Here is a 16,023-nt window from a genome sequence, read left to right as displayed (position 1 = left end):
TAGGCCGTCCACCTGGTAGGTGTGAAGTCCGAATGGAAGAGCGTCGTGTAGGGGGAGAGAGGGTATCTCGGGGTGGTGTCTCGAAAAAAAAAAAAAAAAGAGACTGCTCAGTGGGTAAAAGCATTTGTTCCTCTTGCAGAGGACCCAGCTTTGAGTTCCAGCACCCACAATGGCAGTTCTAGCTCCGGTACCAAGGGACCTGAAAGCCTCTTCTGGCCTTCGTGAGCACCAGGCATGTTCATGGTGCACAGATACACATGCAGGAAAAATATTCATACACATAAAATAATAGACAAATCTAAAAAAAAAACATTTAAAAGAAATCACTTTATCATTACAAAAGGCTCAACTCAATACTGGTGCTCCTGTGTATTACTATCTAAATACAGACGCACTGTGTACCTTCACACCGCTGCCCTCCTCCACATTAATATCATCTGTCATCAAAAGAAAAAAGTTACAACCAAGCTGGCTTGAACTCACAAAGGTCCTTCTACCTCTGCCTTCTGAATGCTGAGATTAAGGCTATGCATCTAGGCTTCACTGGACACTGGTTTCTAGTCCTCATGCCTCTGGTGCTGGGAGTATACCACCATGCCCATTATCAGCCAGGCACTATAACGCAAAAATCAGGGAGCTGAGCTGGCTCAGCGGGTCAAGGTGCCAGCCCTGCAAGCCTGGTGACCTGAGTCTGACACCTGGAGCCGTTGATGGAAGGAGAAATTCTACTCCGGAGAACTACCTGGACCTCCACGCTTGTGCCACAGCACACCTGCATCTGATACACTGATACACATACACACACACACACACCAGTAATAAATAACTTTAAAATCACTGTAAAAGGGATGGAGAGATGTTAAGAGCACCTGTTCTTGCAGAGGACCTGGGTTTGATGCCCAGCACCCACATGGGGGACACTCTCTAGTTCAAGGATCTTACACTCTCTTCTGACCTCCACCAGCATGCACATGGTGCACACACAGACATGCAAGCAAGGCATTCACACACATAAAATAATCCTCACTTTTTACTTTCTTTCCTTTCCTTTTTCTTTCTTTCTCTCTCTCTCAATTTCTTTCTTTCTTTCTTTATTTATTTCAACAGGATTTCTCTGTGTAGCCCTGGTTGTCACAGAACTCACTCTGTAGACCAGGCTGGCCTCAAACTCAGAGATCCATCTACTCTGCCTCCCAAGTGCTGAGATTAAAGGCATGTACCACCACAACCCAGCTTAAATAAAAAAAAAAAAGATTCAGCTGAAAAAAAAAAGTGGCTCATGGCTACAACTCCAGCATTCAAAGGGCTAGGTCAGAAGGACGGCTCTGAGTTCAAGATCTACCTAGGCTACACAGTGAGTGAGGGTCAGTTTGAGCTAAGAGAGAGACTGGTCTTGAAGAAGAAAAAAGAACTTGCACACAAGTGTTGAGACACCTGCTAGAGTCGTGGCTCACGAGGGGGTAGATTTAAATTCTAATCGTATGCTAGAACTTCAAATGAGAGCATGCATACAGACCGCCAAGAGTAAGGTTCGTCACTGGAGGAGACAGGAGCTAGAACAAGGTAAAAGCAGCAGCGACTGGCATATGCAGGTCAAACGGAGCTACACACAGACAGCCAGGGAGGCACCACGCGGGGGCTGTTTGCTGTGCTACCAAAACAGACTCCAGTTCGGTGTTTTTGTGTTGTCCTCGTTTTAAACTGTGGCTGCCTTTTAACCCACGGCTGTCTGAATTGGCCAACTGAGACTCTGCTGCAATTGGCAGGGGTTAGACCCTGAGAGCCGCAGCCTATGGGAATTCTGCTCTCTCAGGCACCGACTCTTGCAAAGCTAGGAAGGGAACTTAACAAAAATCTCTGTCCCTTTAAAGAACTCAGGACTCAAAGGCTGAGGTGGAATCCTGCTCCTTGGAGAAGCTGAACAGCAAGTAGCTCACCTCAAGTTCCTCCGCAGGCCCTGTGCTTCTTTTTGGCCCTCCTAAAAACCTTGTCCACCCAGCTCTTCCCAACCACTTCCAGTAAGCTAATTGCTGGCACAACCACCTGACCACAGGTGAATCTTATCTAATCAAACACATCTTTGCATCCTGAAACAAATGTTCCAGAGTATAAACAAAGTAACACGCTTTAGAATAACAGTCTACAACAGTTTTGCCTGTTCATTGGTGTGTTTGGTGCTACACATCAAATGCTCAACCAACTCTGACTTTAAAAAATCCCAACTTCATCACCAAAGCTTAAAAACTGGTGCACACCTGCAATCCCAGTATTTAGGAGGTAAAAGAAAGAGAATTAGGAGTTCAAGGCCATCCTTGGCTGTACATTACTTTCGAGGCCATCTCAGGCAACAGGAGACCCTGTCTCAAAGCAAAACAAAGTCTGGACAACCACACACACGGTAAAAGGGTTCCTCTCTTCTTGAGACATCCTGGGTCATCAATTGGCTTTGAAGTCAATCTGTTAAGTAGTGTCTGTCCATTTACCCCTGCCTGGCCCTCTATCCTGTGGTCTTCATGATTTCATTCACTATTTCACAAGCCCAGCTCTGCAGACTTTTGAGTTTGTGACACCCACACTGCCATGACTAACCCAGCTCTTAAATTTCATAGACAAAATGGAATTTAGTGACTTACCTAAGGTCACAGCAGTGGCCAGGACCAGGAGAGGACCACAGCTCTGCCCTGCTCCCAGCTCAGCAGCAGATAAGCTGAAAACATGGCCTAACTCTGGAAACAAGGCCCACCATCATCCCAGAAGGGGCTCCCAAGATGGATACAGGGTATCACTGGCAGGATCAAGGCTCTGGCAACAAGGATATTGGGAGTGAAAGGAACTAGTTACCCAAGAGGTCCCCTGAGCGCGTGGAGAAGAGGGGTCCTCCACTGGAGCCACCATGCACGGCACACGTGGTCTGTAGCATCACTGGGGTGTCATCCACATGCACCACGGCCGACAGGATGCCTGAGGTCACCGAGGGCCCACAGGCCTGGCCAAAGACACCAAAGCCCACCACACTGACAGGCTCACCTGCCAAACAGGGAAGGAGAGAAGCTGGGACCTCCATTCTATGACACTTCCCCACCCTTTCCAAAGGTCTAGTCCTCTCCCCTTTGAGCGCCTGTTCACCCCCTCCCACATTCCTGGGCACCTTCCTCATGAACCCTGCAGGGAGATGCGGAATTCTTTGTGTTCCCAGTTGCATGGGTCCACCCACTACTCTGGGGCATCAGGCAGACCTCCAGTCCTAACTCCCTCACCAAACGGGGTAGTCACTTTGGAGGCTGTTGTCACCTAGCTCATATGTGTACTTAACATTTATTTCTCTCTGGGACCAAATCTCTTAGTGAAGACATGGTAACAGCAGCCATAAGGTAACTCCATCTTCTTCCCCCACAGGCTTGTGCCTCACAGGCACGTCACGCCCAGTCCTCACCATGCCAGGAGCAGCAGACCCATTTGACTAAGGTGCAAACTGAGACAGGGAGCAGTTGAGGATCTAAGGACACCAGCGACAGAGCTGCTAGCCCAGAGGACCTACCTCTTCTGTCACCATGTGAAATGGAATAATTGGGACCGGAGATGCAAGTCAGCTGGTGGAGCGCTTGCCTAGCATGCGCAAACCCTGGGTTGGCTCCCAGGACCCCATAAACAAGATGTGACATCATACACTTGTAATAGAACTTAGGAGGAAAAGGCAGGAGGATCAGAAGTTCATGGCTATCCTTGACCATATGGTATGTGTATGGACAGTTGGGTTACCTAAGACCCTGTCTCAAGTATAAAATAAAGGAAGGACGACATACATTTATACTTATGTAGTAGGTCATGATTTCACCTAAATCATGCCACTGGGGCTCCCAAGGCCCAGAACCCCATCCCACACTACTGCAGACCCTCAATAGGGTATCCATTCAGTTCAGCACTTGGGGTGTCTTGATACACCGGAAGTCTACAGTAAGACCCCCAAAACTCCACTGAAGCTCCCAACTCCTTTGCTTAGCAGGAACAGGAAAAGGAGCTAGCTGGCTGCCGGGTTTAGCATGGTTAGTGTCAATGCTGACCCCCTGGAGTCTGGCCGGGTCCCCCACCACATTGGACTCTGCCTTTACCTTCATGGAAGTGCTCGGTGGGGACAGGTGTGGGGACACCGTCCAGGTCCTCTTCCAGGCTCACCACTGCTATGTCATATGGAGAGGTCTCCTGAGTGGCAAACACCACTCGTCCCCAGATTGCCACATTCCTGGGGACACAGGAAACAAGTGACAAGCTAGCCTTCTGATGCCTTAGCACTGGGGAGAGAGCAATATGAGAGACAATAAAAGTCAAGGGATGGGCTACTTTCAGTGGCACACACCTTTAACCCTAGCACTTGCGAGGCAGAGGCAGGTGGATCTCTGTGAGTTCCAGGCTAGCCAGAGCTACATAATGGGATTCTGTCTTATTTTTTAAAAAAAGTTATGAATTGAAACCAGAGCATAATGAACATTGATGCCAGCCCTGAAACCCTAAGCAGATGTGCTTTACAAACTGTAGTACGCTTCTATACATTGCTTATGCCTTGCCATAACAAGCACCGGATACCTAGGGAGTGCTGTAACCAGGCCTCGTTGACGCTTGTGGCTGTTGTCTTAAACCTACAGACAAGGCACTGGCATTATTCTCTTTAAATGGTACAACTGAAGCTCAGAGAGGATGAGCAACCTTTCAAAAGGTCACAGAGCAAATAAGAAGCCAGGGCAAACCTACCAGGATTCTGTACTCATTGATGGGCAGGAATGGGGGCGGGGACTGTCTTTTGTTTGTTTATTTGTTTGTTGAGACAAGGTCTCTCTGCGTAGCCCTAGCAGTCCTGGAACTCAGCAACTCAGCGTGTAGACCAGACACCAGGGTACCTTAGTTCAACCTACCCTGCTGCTTTCAGAAAAGCCTAGCAAGTTCCTTAAGATCAGTGGTCAAGGGGGGGTACTAGCCATCCTCCGTTTTCACTATGAAATCATGGCTGTTCGGTTTGCCGCCTGTGGGTACTCTGGCAAAGCGCACAGGGCTAACCTCAGAAGTTCAGAAAGGCCTGGGCTGTTAGGCGAGGGCCAGGCTTAAAGCCAAGGTGCTACTCAGTCCTCAGTTCTGCACCTGGGGCTACAGAGGAACTAGGATCATAGAAAAGCATGCCAGGAGGCCAAGGCCACTGGCTCACTGCCAGAGCGAGAAATGGGGGTAAAGGTGCTTCTCTCTACAGAGGGAGTAAGGCGACAGTGAGAAGTCCCCACATAGCTGCGCTCTGGGGTCACTCAGACTGTTCAGAACACAGCCATCTGCACTGGCCTAAGCCCGTTTTCATTAGGATAACCCTCATCTTCAGGTGGCAGGGCAGCCCTGGTGACTCTAAGGGAGACCTCACCGCATAGGGCCATCTCATCACCTCGGGACCTTTATTTACCACTTACACTGTAGTCTTATGGGGTTTAAGTCCTTACGGTATGTGTTCCCTGGTCAAAGGGCTTTAATGGGGCCTGGACTGCAAAGCTAAGAGACAGAGGAGCTGCCCTGTTTCAGGCTAGTTGAGGGGCTCAAAGACACCCAGCTTGTGCCTAGCAGATTGCTCAAGTTCCACGGGGGCCCACTAGGAGACCCGGATCTGGAGATCCTCACAGTGTCAAAATGAACCGAGGTCTCTAACAGTCTCTACAGGACTAAGATTGTCCCACATGGCCTCCACACTGGTACCTGGTGGGGGGAGGCAGCCCTGGGTCTTACTTGGGGATGGCCGAGCGCACCAGGACCCTGGTTGCTTCCCGGGGAGCCACGTGCCGGCAAGTCACCACCAGGCGAGGCGCCACGGCCACTCCGGAACCCCACACAGTACCACACTCCACCAGCACGGCCGCAGCTGCCCACGGGGGTCCGAAGTCTCTCAGGGGCGGGCCCCACGGGGAGCCCACTTCGGGTGGCAGCAGCGGCGCCAGGGAGGCGGAGCCCGGACGCAGGCTAGCCAGCGCGGAGCGAGCGACCTGGAGCAGCGGGGCGGCGGCGCAAAGCAACGTGAGGCCCACCCACTCGCGGGCCTTCCAGCAGAGCGGCGCGGCCACTAGCGCCACCAGCGCGCCCGCGGGCCGAGCCGCGAACACTCCGCCACCTTCTGTGCCCGGCAGGCAGCGCGCATCGGTGAGCAGTAGCGGTCCCGCCGCGTTGCTGAGCACGCCGCGGCTCAGCGTGTTCAGAAAGATGTCCGGGCAGAAGGCGCCGAACGGAGAGCCGCAAGCCAGCAGCGGGGCGCCCTTGGCCACGGTCCCCAGCGGCGCCACGGCCACGGCCGGCCCCCGCCTCTCCTCCGCCGCCGCATCCGATCGCACCCGCAGCAGCGCGAACCAGCCGAGTGCGCGCAGCTGGTCCTCCTCCTCCTCCTCCGACACCGCATCGTCCGGCGCCGAGCTCACGAAGTGCCATTGTTCGGCCGCTTCGGCCCCGAAGAGTCGTGCGAAGTGGGAGCGGAAAGCAGGGCAGCTGATCAGCAGTAGTAGCTGCGCGGGCCGCGGGGGCTGGAGAGGCTGTGCCCGGGCCCGGCCGGTGGCACCGGGTTCGAGGCCCACGCTTGCACACTGAGGCGTACACAGCCCCGGGAACTCCTGCTCTGCGCGACCGGCGGGGCTGGCAGCCGTGGATCTCCACTGCACGTGCAGGCGCAGGTCATCGCTGCAACTGTCACCGGGTAGAAAAGTGGCACCAGTCTGGGTCAGGGCCGCGCTGCCCGTCTTCAGGAAGGGGGTGAAGATGCCCCCGTGACACAGCACAAGGCCTGGATTGCGGCTCAGGATCACCCCGCTGCAACTCCACGAGCCTATGTCGGACTGCCCGGCCCGCGAGGCGCTCACCACGCAGCCCGCCTGCTCCGCCACCTTCATGGAGGGTCCCCACTGTCGCCCCATGGCTTCCCCAAGACGTCGCACAACGGCTGTCGCCACAGAGCGACCGGCGCAAGCACTGACTCAGGTCTCCTCGTCGACCCGATTGGCTAAGCCCCAAACGACCGCTCCTATTGGCTGGGCATGACGCCGAGTACCGATTGGCTACTGATGCTTATCCTTTCCCCGCCCTCTGGTTTATCCAACCAACCTGGGGCCCTTGGGAAAGGGGTTCTTAGGAGGAACGTCCTGGGTGAAGAAGTGCAGCATCACAGGGAGACCGACGAGGGCCTCACTCCCTGTTCGAATTTCATACTTGAACGGCATATTAGTGATCCCCACAGCCTCTGCACAGCTGTAAGCAACCTCTGTCCCTGAAGCTGGAACAATAGAGACCAAGGGAACCCTTGGCGGATTGACTACTTTGAATTTTAAAGTAAATCCTATAACAATCCACCAGGGGGCACACGACTCACAAAATTGCTCCTAGGACAGCTATCAAAATTCCCACACCACCAATCTAGTTTTGTTTTTGAGACAGGGTCCAACTATTTAGCCCATACTGGCATCGAACCTTGGCGATCCTTCTGCCTCAGCCTTTTATAGTCCTGGGATTAAAGCTGTACGCTACCACAAATAGGTTAAATTATCTAACCATACATTATACTAACTAGCGAGCACATTTCACGTGACGTTTCTAATCACCACTCAGGATTTACATTAGACCAGGGGGATACTTTGTCTTGTAAAGTTCAGAATGAAAATGGTTCAGGTTTTGTGGGCTATGCAGTATTCACCTCCAAATACTCAGCACATAACCCTAAACAGCCTCATAAATTATAATTTCATACACGGCACCACAAAATTGTGCTCCTCCACTATTCACAAATCAAGTGTGAAAATCAAGACTGGAGAGAGGGCTAAGCAGTTAAGAGCCATCCATTACTGTGCTTACTGTGGACCCTAGTTTGGTTCCCAGTACCCACATGGCAGCTTACAATTGCTTCTCATTACAGTTCCGGGGTATCCGATGTGCAATTGTGGTGCCTGCTCTGCCTCCTGCTGCACTCATGCTGTACATAGACTCAGGCAGGCTAACACATACATGTGAATAAAATAAAAAAGGTCACTACTTTCCAAATCATGTCCGAGGACAGGTGAGAACAGGTATGTTTGGAGAGACTTCACTAGGTCTTAGAGCAGTGCCACAGCTCGAGAAGGATGCTTGGGTCAGTAAAGTATGTGTTAGTGTCTAGTACGACTTCTAGCATTTAACTGTGAGCATTAATGAAAATACAGCCACTTGTTGCTTTGTTGTGTAACTTCTCTGAATGAAGTTGACAGTGCTGTTGCTGCCCCGGTGAGCATACCTGATGCTTCCAATGCTGCTGGGGACACAACCTAGCTAATATAGCTGAGCAGGGCAGAACTGCAATTAAAAGTCACCCCAGGGTAAGCAGTCTTGGTTTGCTGACACGGGTGACCACAGATCTACTTTCCCCAACTTCCTGGCAGTTAAGACCTTCTCTCTAGAACCCAACAATTTCCCCTGGATGCCCCTCAACTCTCCAACACCCTGTTCCTTATGAAGCTTTTCTGTTTAAGGCAGACCATAGTACAGCAATCAGTCAGCCAGCAGCTTGTGGCTGACCTCAGTACTAGGCTCTCTGCCCCAGCAAACATACCCTTTGCCCACAGAACCATAGTCTCTTTCCACTCCAATGGTGACCACAGGACACATCCAGCTCCATCCTTTGCCTTAAAGAACCTGCTGTGGCCAGGTGGTAGTGGCGCACACCTTTTAATCCCAGCACTCTGGAGGCAGAGGCAGGTGGAGCTCTGAGTTTGAGGTCAGCCTGGTCTACAGAATGAGTTCTAGGACAGCCAGGACTATTATACAGAGACACTCTGTCTTGAAAAACAAAGCAAAACAAACAAAAAATCCTGTTGTGGTTTTATTATTAATTTTTTTTTGTATTTTGTTTTCTGTCCTGTGGTGCTTTCTTTTTTCTTTTTTGAGATACGGTTTCTCTGTAGCTTTGGAGCCTGTCTTGGAACTTGCTCTGTATACCAGGCCATCTCTGCCTCCTGAGTGCTGGGATCAAAGGTGTCCGCCACCACTGCCTGGCTCCTCTGGTGCTTTCTATAAGCAACTGTAAAGGCAGAATCACAGGTGATGATTCACTCTAGTGCTGTGGAATAAGAGCTGTCAGTATGTTCAAGCAGAGATGTACAACCCCAGGTGCTCAAACAGTACTACATTTACTACTATCAGTGCCCAACCTTTTTCTTTCTCACAATATGTAAGAAAGAACTTTTGTTTTTCCTCCCAACACAGGGAAAATTGCATGTTCACGCTGAACAAATCAATGAAAAAAAGAAGCAAGTTCATTTTAGCTTTTTATTAAAATGCTTAGGATACAGACTGACCTTCCTTTGTAAATGACAGTTTTACTTTTGCTGAAATAGGACACATGTACACTCTGATATACAGAATGGAGTCTCAGTTCATCAGAGGCCCTGGACAAGGGGCCCTGACCCTCAGGTGGAGTTGTGCTCACTGCAGCAGCTTCTTCTGGCCACCTTACTTAAGATGGTGTCTGTGGGGCAGGAAACAGACTGGTGCCACTTTTCAGTAATCTCTTTCTCCAGTGGCCAGAATAAACCACTTTCACAAAGAGCCACCCTGGGCAGAGTCCAGTCTTCTAGCTTGCTATAGGGCGATTAGGGACAAATGAGGAAGACAAATAAGAAAACCAACACTGAGGCAATCACTGACTGCCATGTGCCTGGACAGAGACCCTATGGGCAGCCTTTAGCCAAAGGTAGTGAAAAGCACACCAGGTACCTACCCTAGTTCACTTGCCGTCAGCTAGATTCCTTCATTAAGGTTTAACAACCCTTTCCACACCGACAGTTCTCATTCCACCTATTCGTGGGTGAACAATGCATGTACTTTACAGACAAGATACCTCACCAAGCCTCTACATTGGGAACCTGGCAGCATGAGAGAACACTGTCCCACAAGCTCAGTGCTCAAAACTAACACGCGAGAACTCACTCTCCAGGAGTGTGCTACCCATCTTTCCTATCCTCTTGAGGATACAAGCCTGTCACAATGCAGCAGAATCGTAATTTTCACCTAAGAACCTACCTCTCACCTTGCAGTAAGGGAAGCAAGAAGCAAGACACCCTCCCTTCTGCAGACCATCTCCTCGCCTTTCATCTACTACAAGGGGAGAATATAAAGTTAACATCATGAAAACCCAAGACAACAAAATGCTGTAAAAATCACGTTCATAATCCTCAGAGGGCTGCTGCTTTCCCGCCAGTGCTCACTGCTCCAGGGGGGGCCCCAGAGCCAAACAGGAAGGCCATTTCATGTTTTCTCTGCTTCCTACTGGAGTGGAAAACAGGAGCCCACTGAATATATCCTTGGTGCACTTGTTGCTACCAGAGCAGACGGAGAGGTCCTCTACCAACAGAATTTAGAGCCTTAAGCTGTTGACTGTGACCTGTGTCCCCTCCTGTTTAGAACATGTCCATCCCCCTAGAATTACTCAAATGCTTCTGAGACACTCTTAGCATGGGGTCTACATGAGAGACGTTAACTCTTCCATGAGGCAAAAGTCACTTTTTATATCTACAGTGAAAAAAGCAAGGTGCTACACAGAGATGAAATTCCACAACAGTATAAAAGCAAAGCCTGCTGACCGCAAACTGCAAGCTGACAATGTAACAATGACACTTTCCCACTCCAAGTGAGGGCCTCCCCTGACCACAGTGGAGACCGCTCCCGGTAAGGCCAAGGCACCGGCCTCTTCTGGCACTCGTGCTCTCAGGGGCCACCTCCAACAAGGCAGTTACACAGTGGAGCTCTGGCCTCCAGCGCGCTATCTGTTCATAATTTTATGAAGTACCTAAATTTCATTTACTAGTTTAAAAAAAAAAAAGAATAGAAAATCTGGACCAAGTAAATTGTGAACTCAGAAAGTTAGAGAAGGGATACCAATTACATTAACAACACTTTCTTTAAAAAATAGAATCACTTTCTTTTGAAATCAACCAGTGGTGAGACGTGTTTTTCTTTCCAGGTGTCCCATGATGGCACCCAGCTTTCCCTGGCAAATCCTGCCAGCCCAAGTCCCTGCACACTGACCTGCATCAGCAGGCAAGCAGTGTTACTTCCCACGAGTGGAGAAGAGCACATGTCACCACTGGGCGATGAGCGTAGACAGAGATGCATGGCTTCTCAACGCCAGACATGGTTGGAGAGCTTTCCTTGTTGTATTAGGAAAGTCCATGAGGAAGCTGTGAATAGGATCAGTCCAGAAGAAAAACTCTTTATTTTCACTGTCCAAACATCAGTCAATATACTGGGAGAGCCAGCGGAAGCCCTCGCCGTAGCCTTGCCTCTTGAGCACACTGCACATGAATACTTCCATGGGGCGGGCGTTCAGCTCTTTCAGAGACACATTTCCCTAAGGGAGGAAAAGCCCAGAAAGCCCTGTTAGGACCTCCACATGCAAAAGCACAAATAAACATAGACAGTAACTACAAAATGTATCTGGCCATACAGATTACTTCTGCGGCCTCCAGTTTCAGAATAAAAATTAACAGCTTCTACATACTGCCTCATCCTGAAAACATGCTCTGAATGTTGGGTACAACATTCATCTGGGCAGTTATGACAAGGAACTGTAAAGAGAACTTCCGGAACCCATGGACCCAGCATGTCCTCTGACAGACAAAACGAGCTTGAACATTTTAGCACATTCATTAACATAAGCATTCAGGAACAGACACTGTCGGGCTGCATGGGAGACACTGCTGTGTATGTAGCACTCATACAGAAAGGAGGAGGAAGCACTCACATACACACTAATAAACACATGCAATATAGGCAGGTTTTCAGTGTAGCCCAGGGCTACCCTCAATGTGCATCACCACACCTGGCCTGGAAGCATTTCTAGAAATAAACAGATAATGAGTCAAAACGATGAATATGGAGCTACGCTAGGCATGGTGGCGCACATCTTTAATCTCAGCCATCTGGAGGCAGTGGCAGGTGGATCTCTGTGAGTCAGAATCCAGTCTACAGTCCCAGGTTATCCAAGGCTACACAGAAAGACTCTGCCTCAAAAAAATAAATAAATGGGAATAATGTAAAAAAAAAAAGTTTATAGACAACAGTTAAAATTTAAAAGCAGAAGACAGAGAACAGGGGAAAATAGCTCAGTGGACAATGTGCCTGATGCACAAGGGTGATATCCCCAGCACCCACATAGCTAGGCATGGTGGGACACATCTGTGATCCCCGTGCTGAGAAAGTACAGAACCAGGTTGATTCCTGAAGCTTGTTGGCTAGGCAACCTAACCTAATAGATAAAAATTCTTTCATTGAAAATGACAGCCGGGGACCATAGGAGAGGGGATAAGGGGAGAGGGGAGAAAAGGGGAAGTTTAGAAAAATTTATAGCTCATAAAAATAATAAAATAAATGGCAGTTAAAAAAAAAAAGGAAAAGAAAATGGCAGCCAAAGTTGACTCAGTTCTCTCCATACATGAACAAGTAATGACACATACAGAAAGAGCCGGGTTTATATTTCTATATTTTCTCTCTCATCACAGTCTGCTTTTCTAGACCAGAGCCTCTCTTCACACTATAGGGCACACTAATGTAGGACATTCCAGTTCTATTTCTGGTTTTATTAGCCATTTGCTATACGAACCTGAACAAACTACTATTTCCTCACTGGCAAAATGGGATAATAGTTTCAAATCTATCAGCAAGAAGCACCGAGGATAATGAGTGCTTTGATCTTAATACCTGGAAAACATAAATAACTAATACTTTTTAAATATTTTTGTTTTTTAATTATGCATATATATGTGTGTCTGTGGCAACGTGCAGGTGAATACAGTGCCCATGGAGGCCATTAACTGATGTCAGATTCCCTGGAGCTAGAGTTATAAGTGGTTGTGCGCTGCCCAACATGGGTACCAAGAAATAAACTTGGGTTCTCTGTATAAGTAGGATGTACTCTTAATTGCTGAGCCATCTCCTCAGCCCCAAAGAATTCTTTAAAAGACTTTAAAAGTCAAGTGTCCTGGCACACACCTTTATTTCCAGCACTGGGGAGGCAGAGACAGGCAGATCTCTAAGAGTTCAAGGCTAGCTTGGCCTACATAGACTTTGTTTCAAAATAGTAATAATAATTAATATTTTTAGTCTGGAAAGATGGCTCAGAGGTTAAGAACACTGACTACTCTTCCAGAGGTTCTGAGTTCAATTCCCAGCAACCACATGGTGGCTCACAACCACCTGTAATGAGGTCTGGTGCCAGAACACTGTATACTTAATAAATAAATTAAGTCTTTAAAAAAAAGTTTTGAAAAAAAATTAATATTTTTAAACCCCAAAATAAAGAAACATTAGCTATTGGAGCTTGCTCCTCATGCCCCTATCCAGCTGCTTTTGTTAGAGCAGGCCCTGATAATTAGCACCTAATAGTGGCTAACAACCAACTCTAACACCAGTCCCAGGGTATCCAACACCTTCTTCTGACATCCATGAGCACTGCATATTTATGGTGCACAGGCATATATGCAGGCAAAATGCCCATACGCATAAAATATTAAAAGAAAACTGCCAGCCGGGCGGTGGTGGCGCACGCCTTTAATCCCAGCACTCGGGAGGCAGAGGCAGGCGGATCTCTGTGAGTTCGAGACCAGCCTGGTCTACAGAGCTAGTTCCAGGACAGGCTCCAAAGCCGCAGAGAAACCCTGTGTCGAAAAACCAAAAAAATAAAAGAAAACTGCCATTTCTATAATTTCTTCAATTATTAGGCACTAGAAAACAGGTAAAGGAGAGAGGAGTATAGCTCAGTGGTATAGTACTTAGCGTGTACAAGGCCCTGGGTTCAAGGCCCTTTTTCTATCACTGGGAAGGAGGAAAGGAAAAAGGAGAGGGAAGAGGGAGGGTGATGGCTAAAGGATATGTCCTGATAAAACATTCACACTGAAGAGACCCTGTCTCAAAAAAACAAAAAAGGAAAAGCACCCATGTTTAAGTGCCATGAGTATCCTCTTCACACCTCCTTTAAGACTTTTTCTTACCTTTCCTGTGGTCTGTCCATAGAGCCCAAATATTTCACGGAGTTTTTCTTCACTGATAGCATCTGTCCTGTCAATTTTGTTTCCCAAGATAAGAATTGGCACATTGGATATTGTTTCATCCGTCATTAAAGCCTAAAAACAGAATTAAAACAGCAAACAAACCCGAGTGAGCAACTTAGAAAATGAAGGCTCATCACGTATTAAAAGCCAACCTCTACTGTTTGATGAGGCATCATGTGGTCCTCTTTGCATCTGACAAACGGCTCATGTTGGCATTAGGTGCCAAGAGGATCACAAGTGAGATGCCCTGGGTTCATGTTTGTTAACAAACCCAAGGTAAAACCAGAACATACTGAGTGTCACAATGAACGAGGACAGAAAGTCAACACTATCGTAACAATTCATGCTTGAACAAAATCTTAGCCAAGATGTGAAATTGAAACCAGGCTCCACAGAAGGGCAGAACTTGGTAGGTGGAAAGAAGGAAGGGCACAAACAAAAGCTATGCAACAGTGTGAGAATTCAGGAAGCCACACTGAGCACCACTTAACTGAATTAAGACATTTACACAGATGTGCAGCAACAGATGGCAACTGACAACCCAAATGTTAAATCGCACTAGATCCTAAAGAATGTGAACCTGAAGTCAGCAGATCTACACCTTCAGGACAGTAAACTGATAAACACTGTCTGTTTGCAGTGCTCACCTAAGAGAGGATCTGTAAGACAGCAGCAATTAATGGATTGAACAAGAAGGATTCTGGGAAGAATTGAAGGAAGGGTCTGAAACAATATATCAGACAAAAGAGGAGACAGTGTGGGCATGGATTTCAAGACCTGATTCTCACTACAGGAAAGCAGAGTTGGGAGAACGTGTGTGCTTTTACCCTGAAAGTGATTAAAACCATTAAAGGAAACAAGCAAGGGGATGAGTGACAAGTTCCCTCTGGCATGCCACTGCATGCAGGGTGGTGGGAGAATCTACAACAATTTACAGGTTCCCAGAGCATGTCCAGGATGCTGGAGCAGAACAATCACTAGCTTCACTTCAGGAAGGGCCATCTAGTAGGCAGCATTGTGAGGCTGGAGCTCAGCAGGTATAGGTGAGGGCAACACCATGCAGATGATGACGGAAGAAGCTTTAGGACTAGCCTATTGAGGACCAAGCAGAAGAGGCCAGGCTGGTCTACACAGCAAGACTGTCTCAAAAAGAGACAACCAAATTAATAAAGCAAAAATTAAATCAAGAGTATAAAGTAAAAGAGAGAGAGAGAGAGACAATAAAGTAGGGGCTGGAGAGATGGTTCAGTGGGTAAGAACACTCTCTGCTCTTCCAGATGATCTAGGTTCAATTCAAATGGCAGTGCACACCTGTCTATAACTCCAGTTCCAGAGTTTCTGACACCTTTACACAAACATAACAACAGCGAGCATGGGATTGATTGATAGATAGGAGAGAGCGAGAGAGAGAGAGAGAGAGAGAGAGACAGACAGACAGACAGACAGACAGACACACACACACACAAAAGGCCAGGCAGGGGTAGTGCCTGCCTTTAATCACAGCACTTGGGAGGCAGAGGCAGGTGGGTCTCTGTGAGTTCGAGGCCAGGTTGAGCTACAGAGTGAGTTCCAGGACAGCCTGGACTGTTACACAGAGAAACCCTGTCTCAAAAAAACCAAAGAAGAAAAAAAAAAAAAGGAAAGAGATGGACAAACAGCACTGTAGAGACGGCTATGTGATTAAGAGCACTGCTTTTGTAGGACTTGGATTTGGTTCTCAGTACCCAGCTCACAATCCTCTATAACTCCAGTTCCATGAGATATGACATTTTCTTCTGGCCTCTATAAGCACCAGGCATGCATGTGGTACACATACATACATGCATGCAAATACGCATACAAAATAATTTTAGAAGCTGGGCGGTGGTGGCGCACGCCTTTAATCCCAGCACTCGGGAGGCAGAGGCAGGCGGATCTCTGTGAGTTCGAGACCAGCCTGGTCTAC

The 16,023-nt window shown here is 48.3% G+C and overlaps 2 protein-coding genes across 3 annotated transcripts in view; both read right to left on the bottom strand.

Moving 5' to 3' along the window:
- Positions 1-6,978, bottom strand: part of Tysnd1 (trypsin domain containing 1) — an 8,763-nt gene extending 1,785 nt beyond the window's left edge. The window contains exons 1-3 of one of the 2 annotated variants that reach the window (XM_005360096.2): positions 5,755-6,976; positions 4,110-4,240; positions 2,842-3,027 (exon numbers count right to left, since the gene is read on the bottom strand). In XM_005360096.2, the coding sequence (XP_005360153.1) occupies positions 2,842-3,027; positions 4,110-4,240; positions 5,755-6,923 (1,486 nt within the window). In that variant the 5' untranslated portion in view covers positions 6,924-6,976. The other variant, XM_026785783.1, reaches the window with a different exon arrangement.
- Positions 6,979-9,286: 2,308 nt separating this feature from the next.
- Sar1a (secretion associated Ras related GTPase 1A) overlaps positions 9,287-16,023 on the bottom strand; it is a 16,636-nt gene continuing 9,899 nt past the window's right edge. The window contains exons 6-7 of the mRNA XM_005360095.2: positions 14,019-14,150; positions 9,287-11,380 (exon numbers count right to left, since the gene is read on the bottom strand). Coding sequence (XP_005360152.1) covers positions 11,264-11,380; positions 14,019-14,150 — 249 coding nt within the window. The 3' untranslated portion in view covers positions 9,287-11,263. The remainder of the gene's footprint in view (positions 11,381-14,018; positions 14,151-16,023) is intronic.

The sequence above is a fragment of the Microtus ochrogaster genome, linkage group LG2 (assembly GCF_000317375.1).
Source record: "Microtus ochrogaster isolate Prairie Vole_2 linkage group LG2, MicOch1.0, whole genome shotgun sequence".
NCBI lineage: Eukaryota > Metazoa > Chordata > Mammalia > Rodentia > Cricetidae > Microtus > Microtus ochrogaster.
The sequence above is the reverse complement of the archived record's forward strand: the minus strand, read 5'-3'. Positions and strand labels throughout refer to the sequence as shown.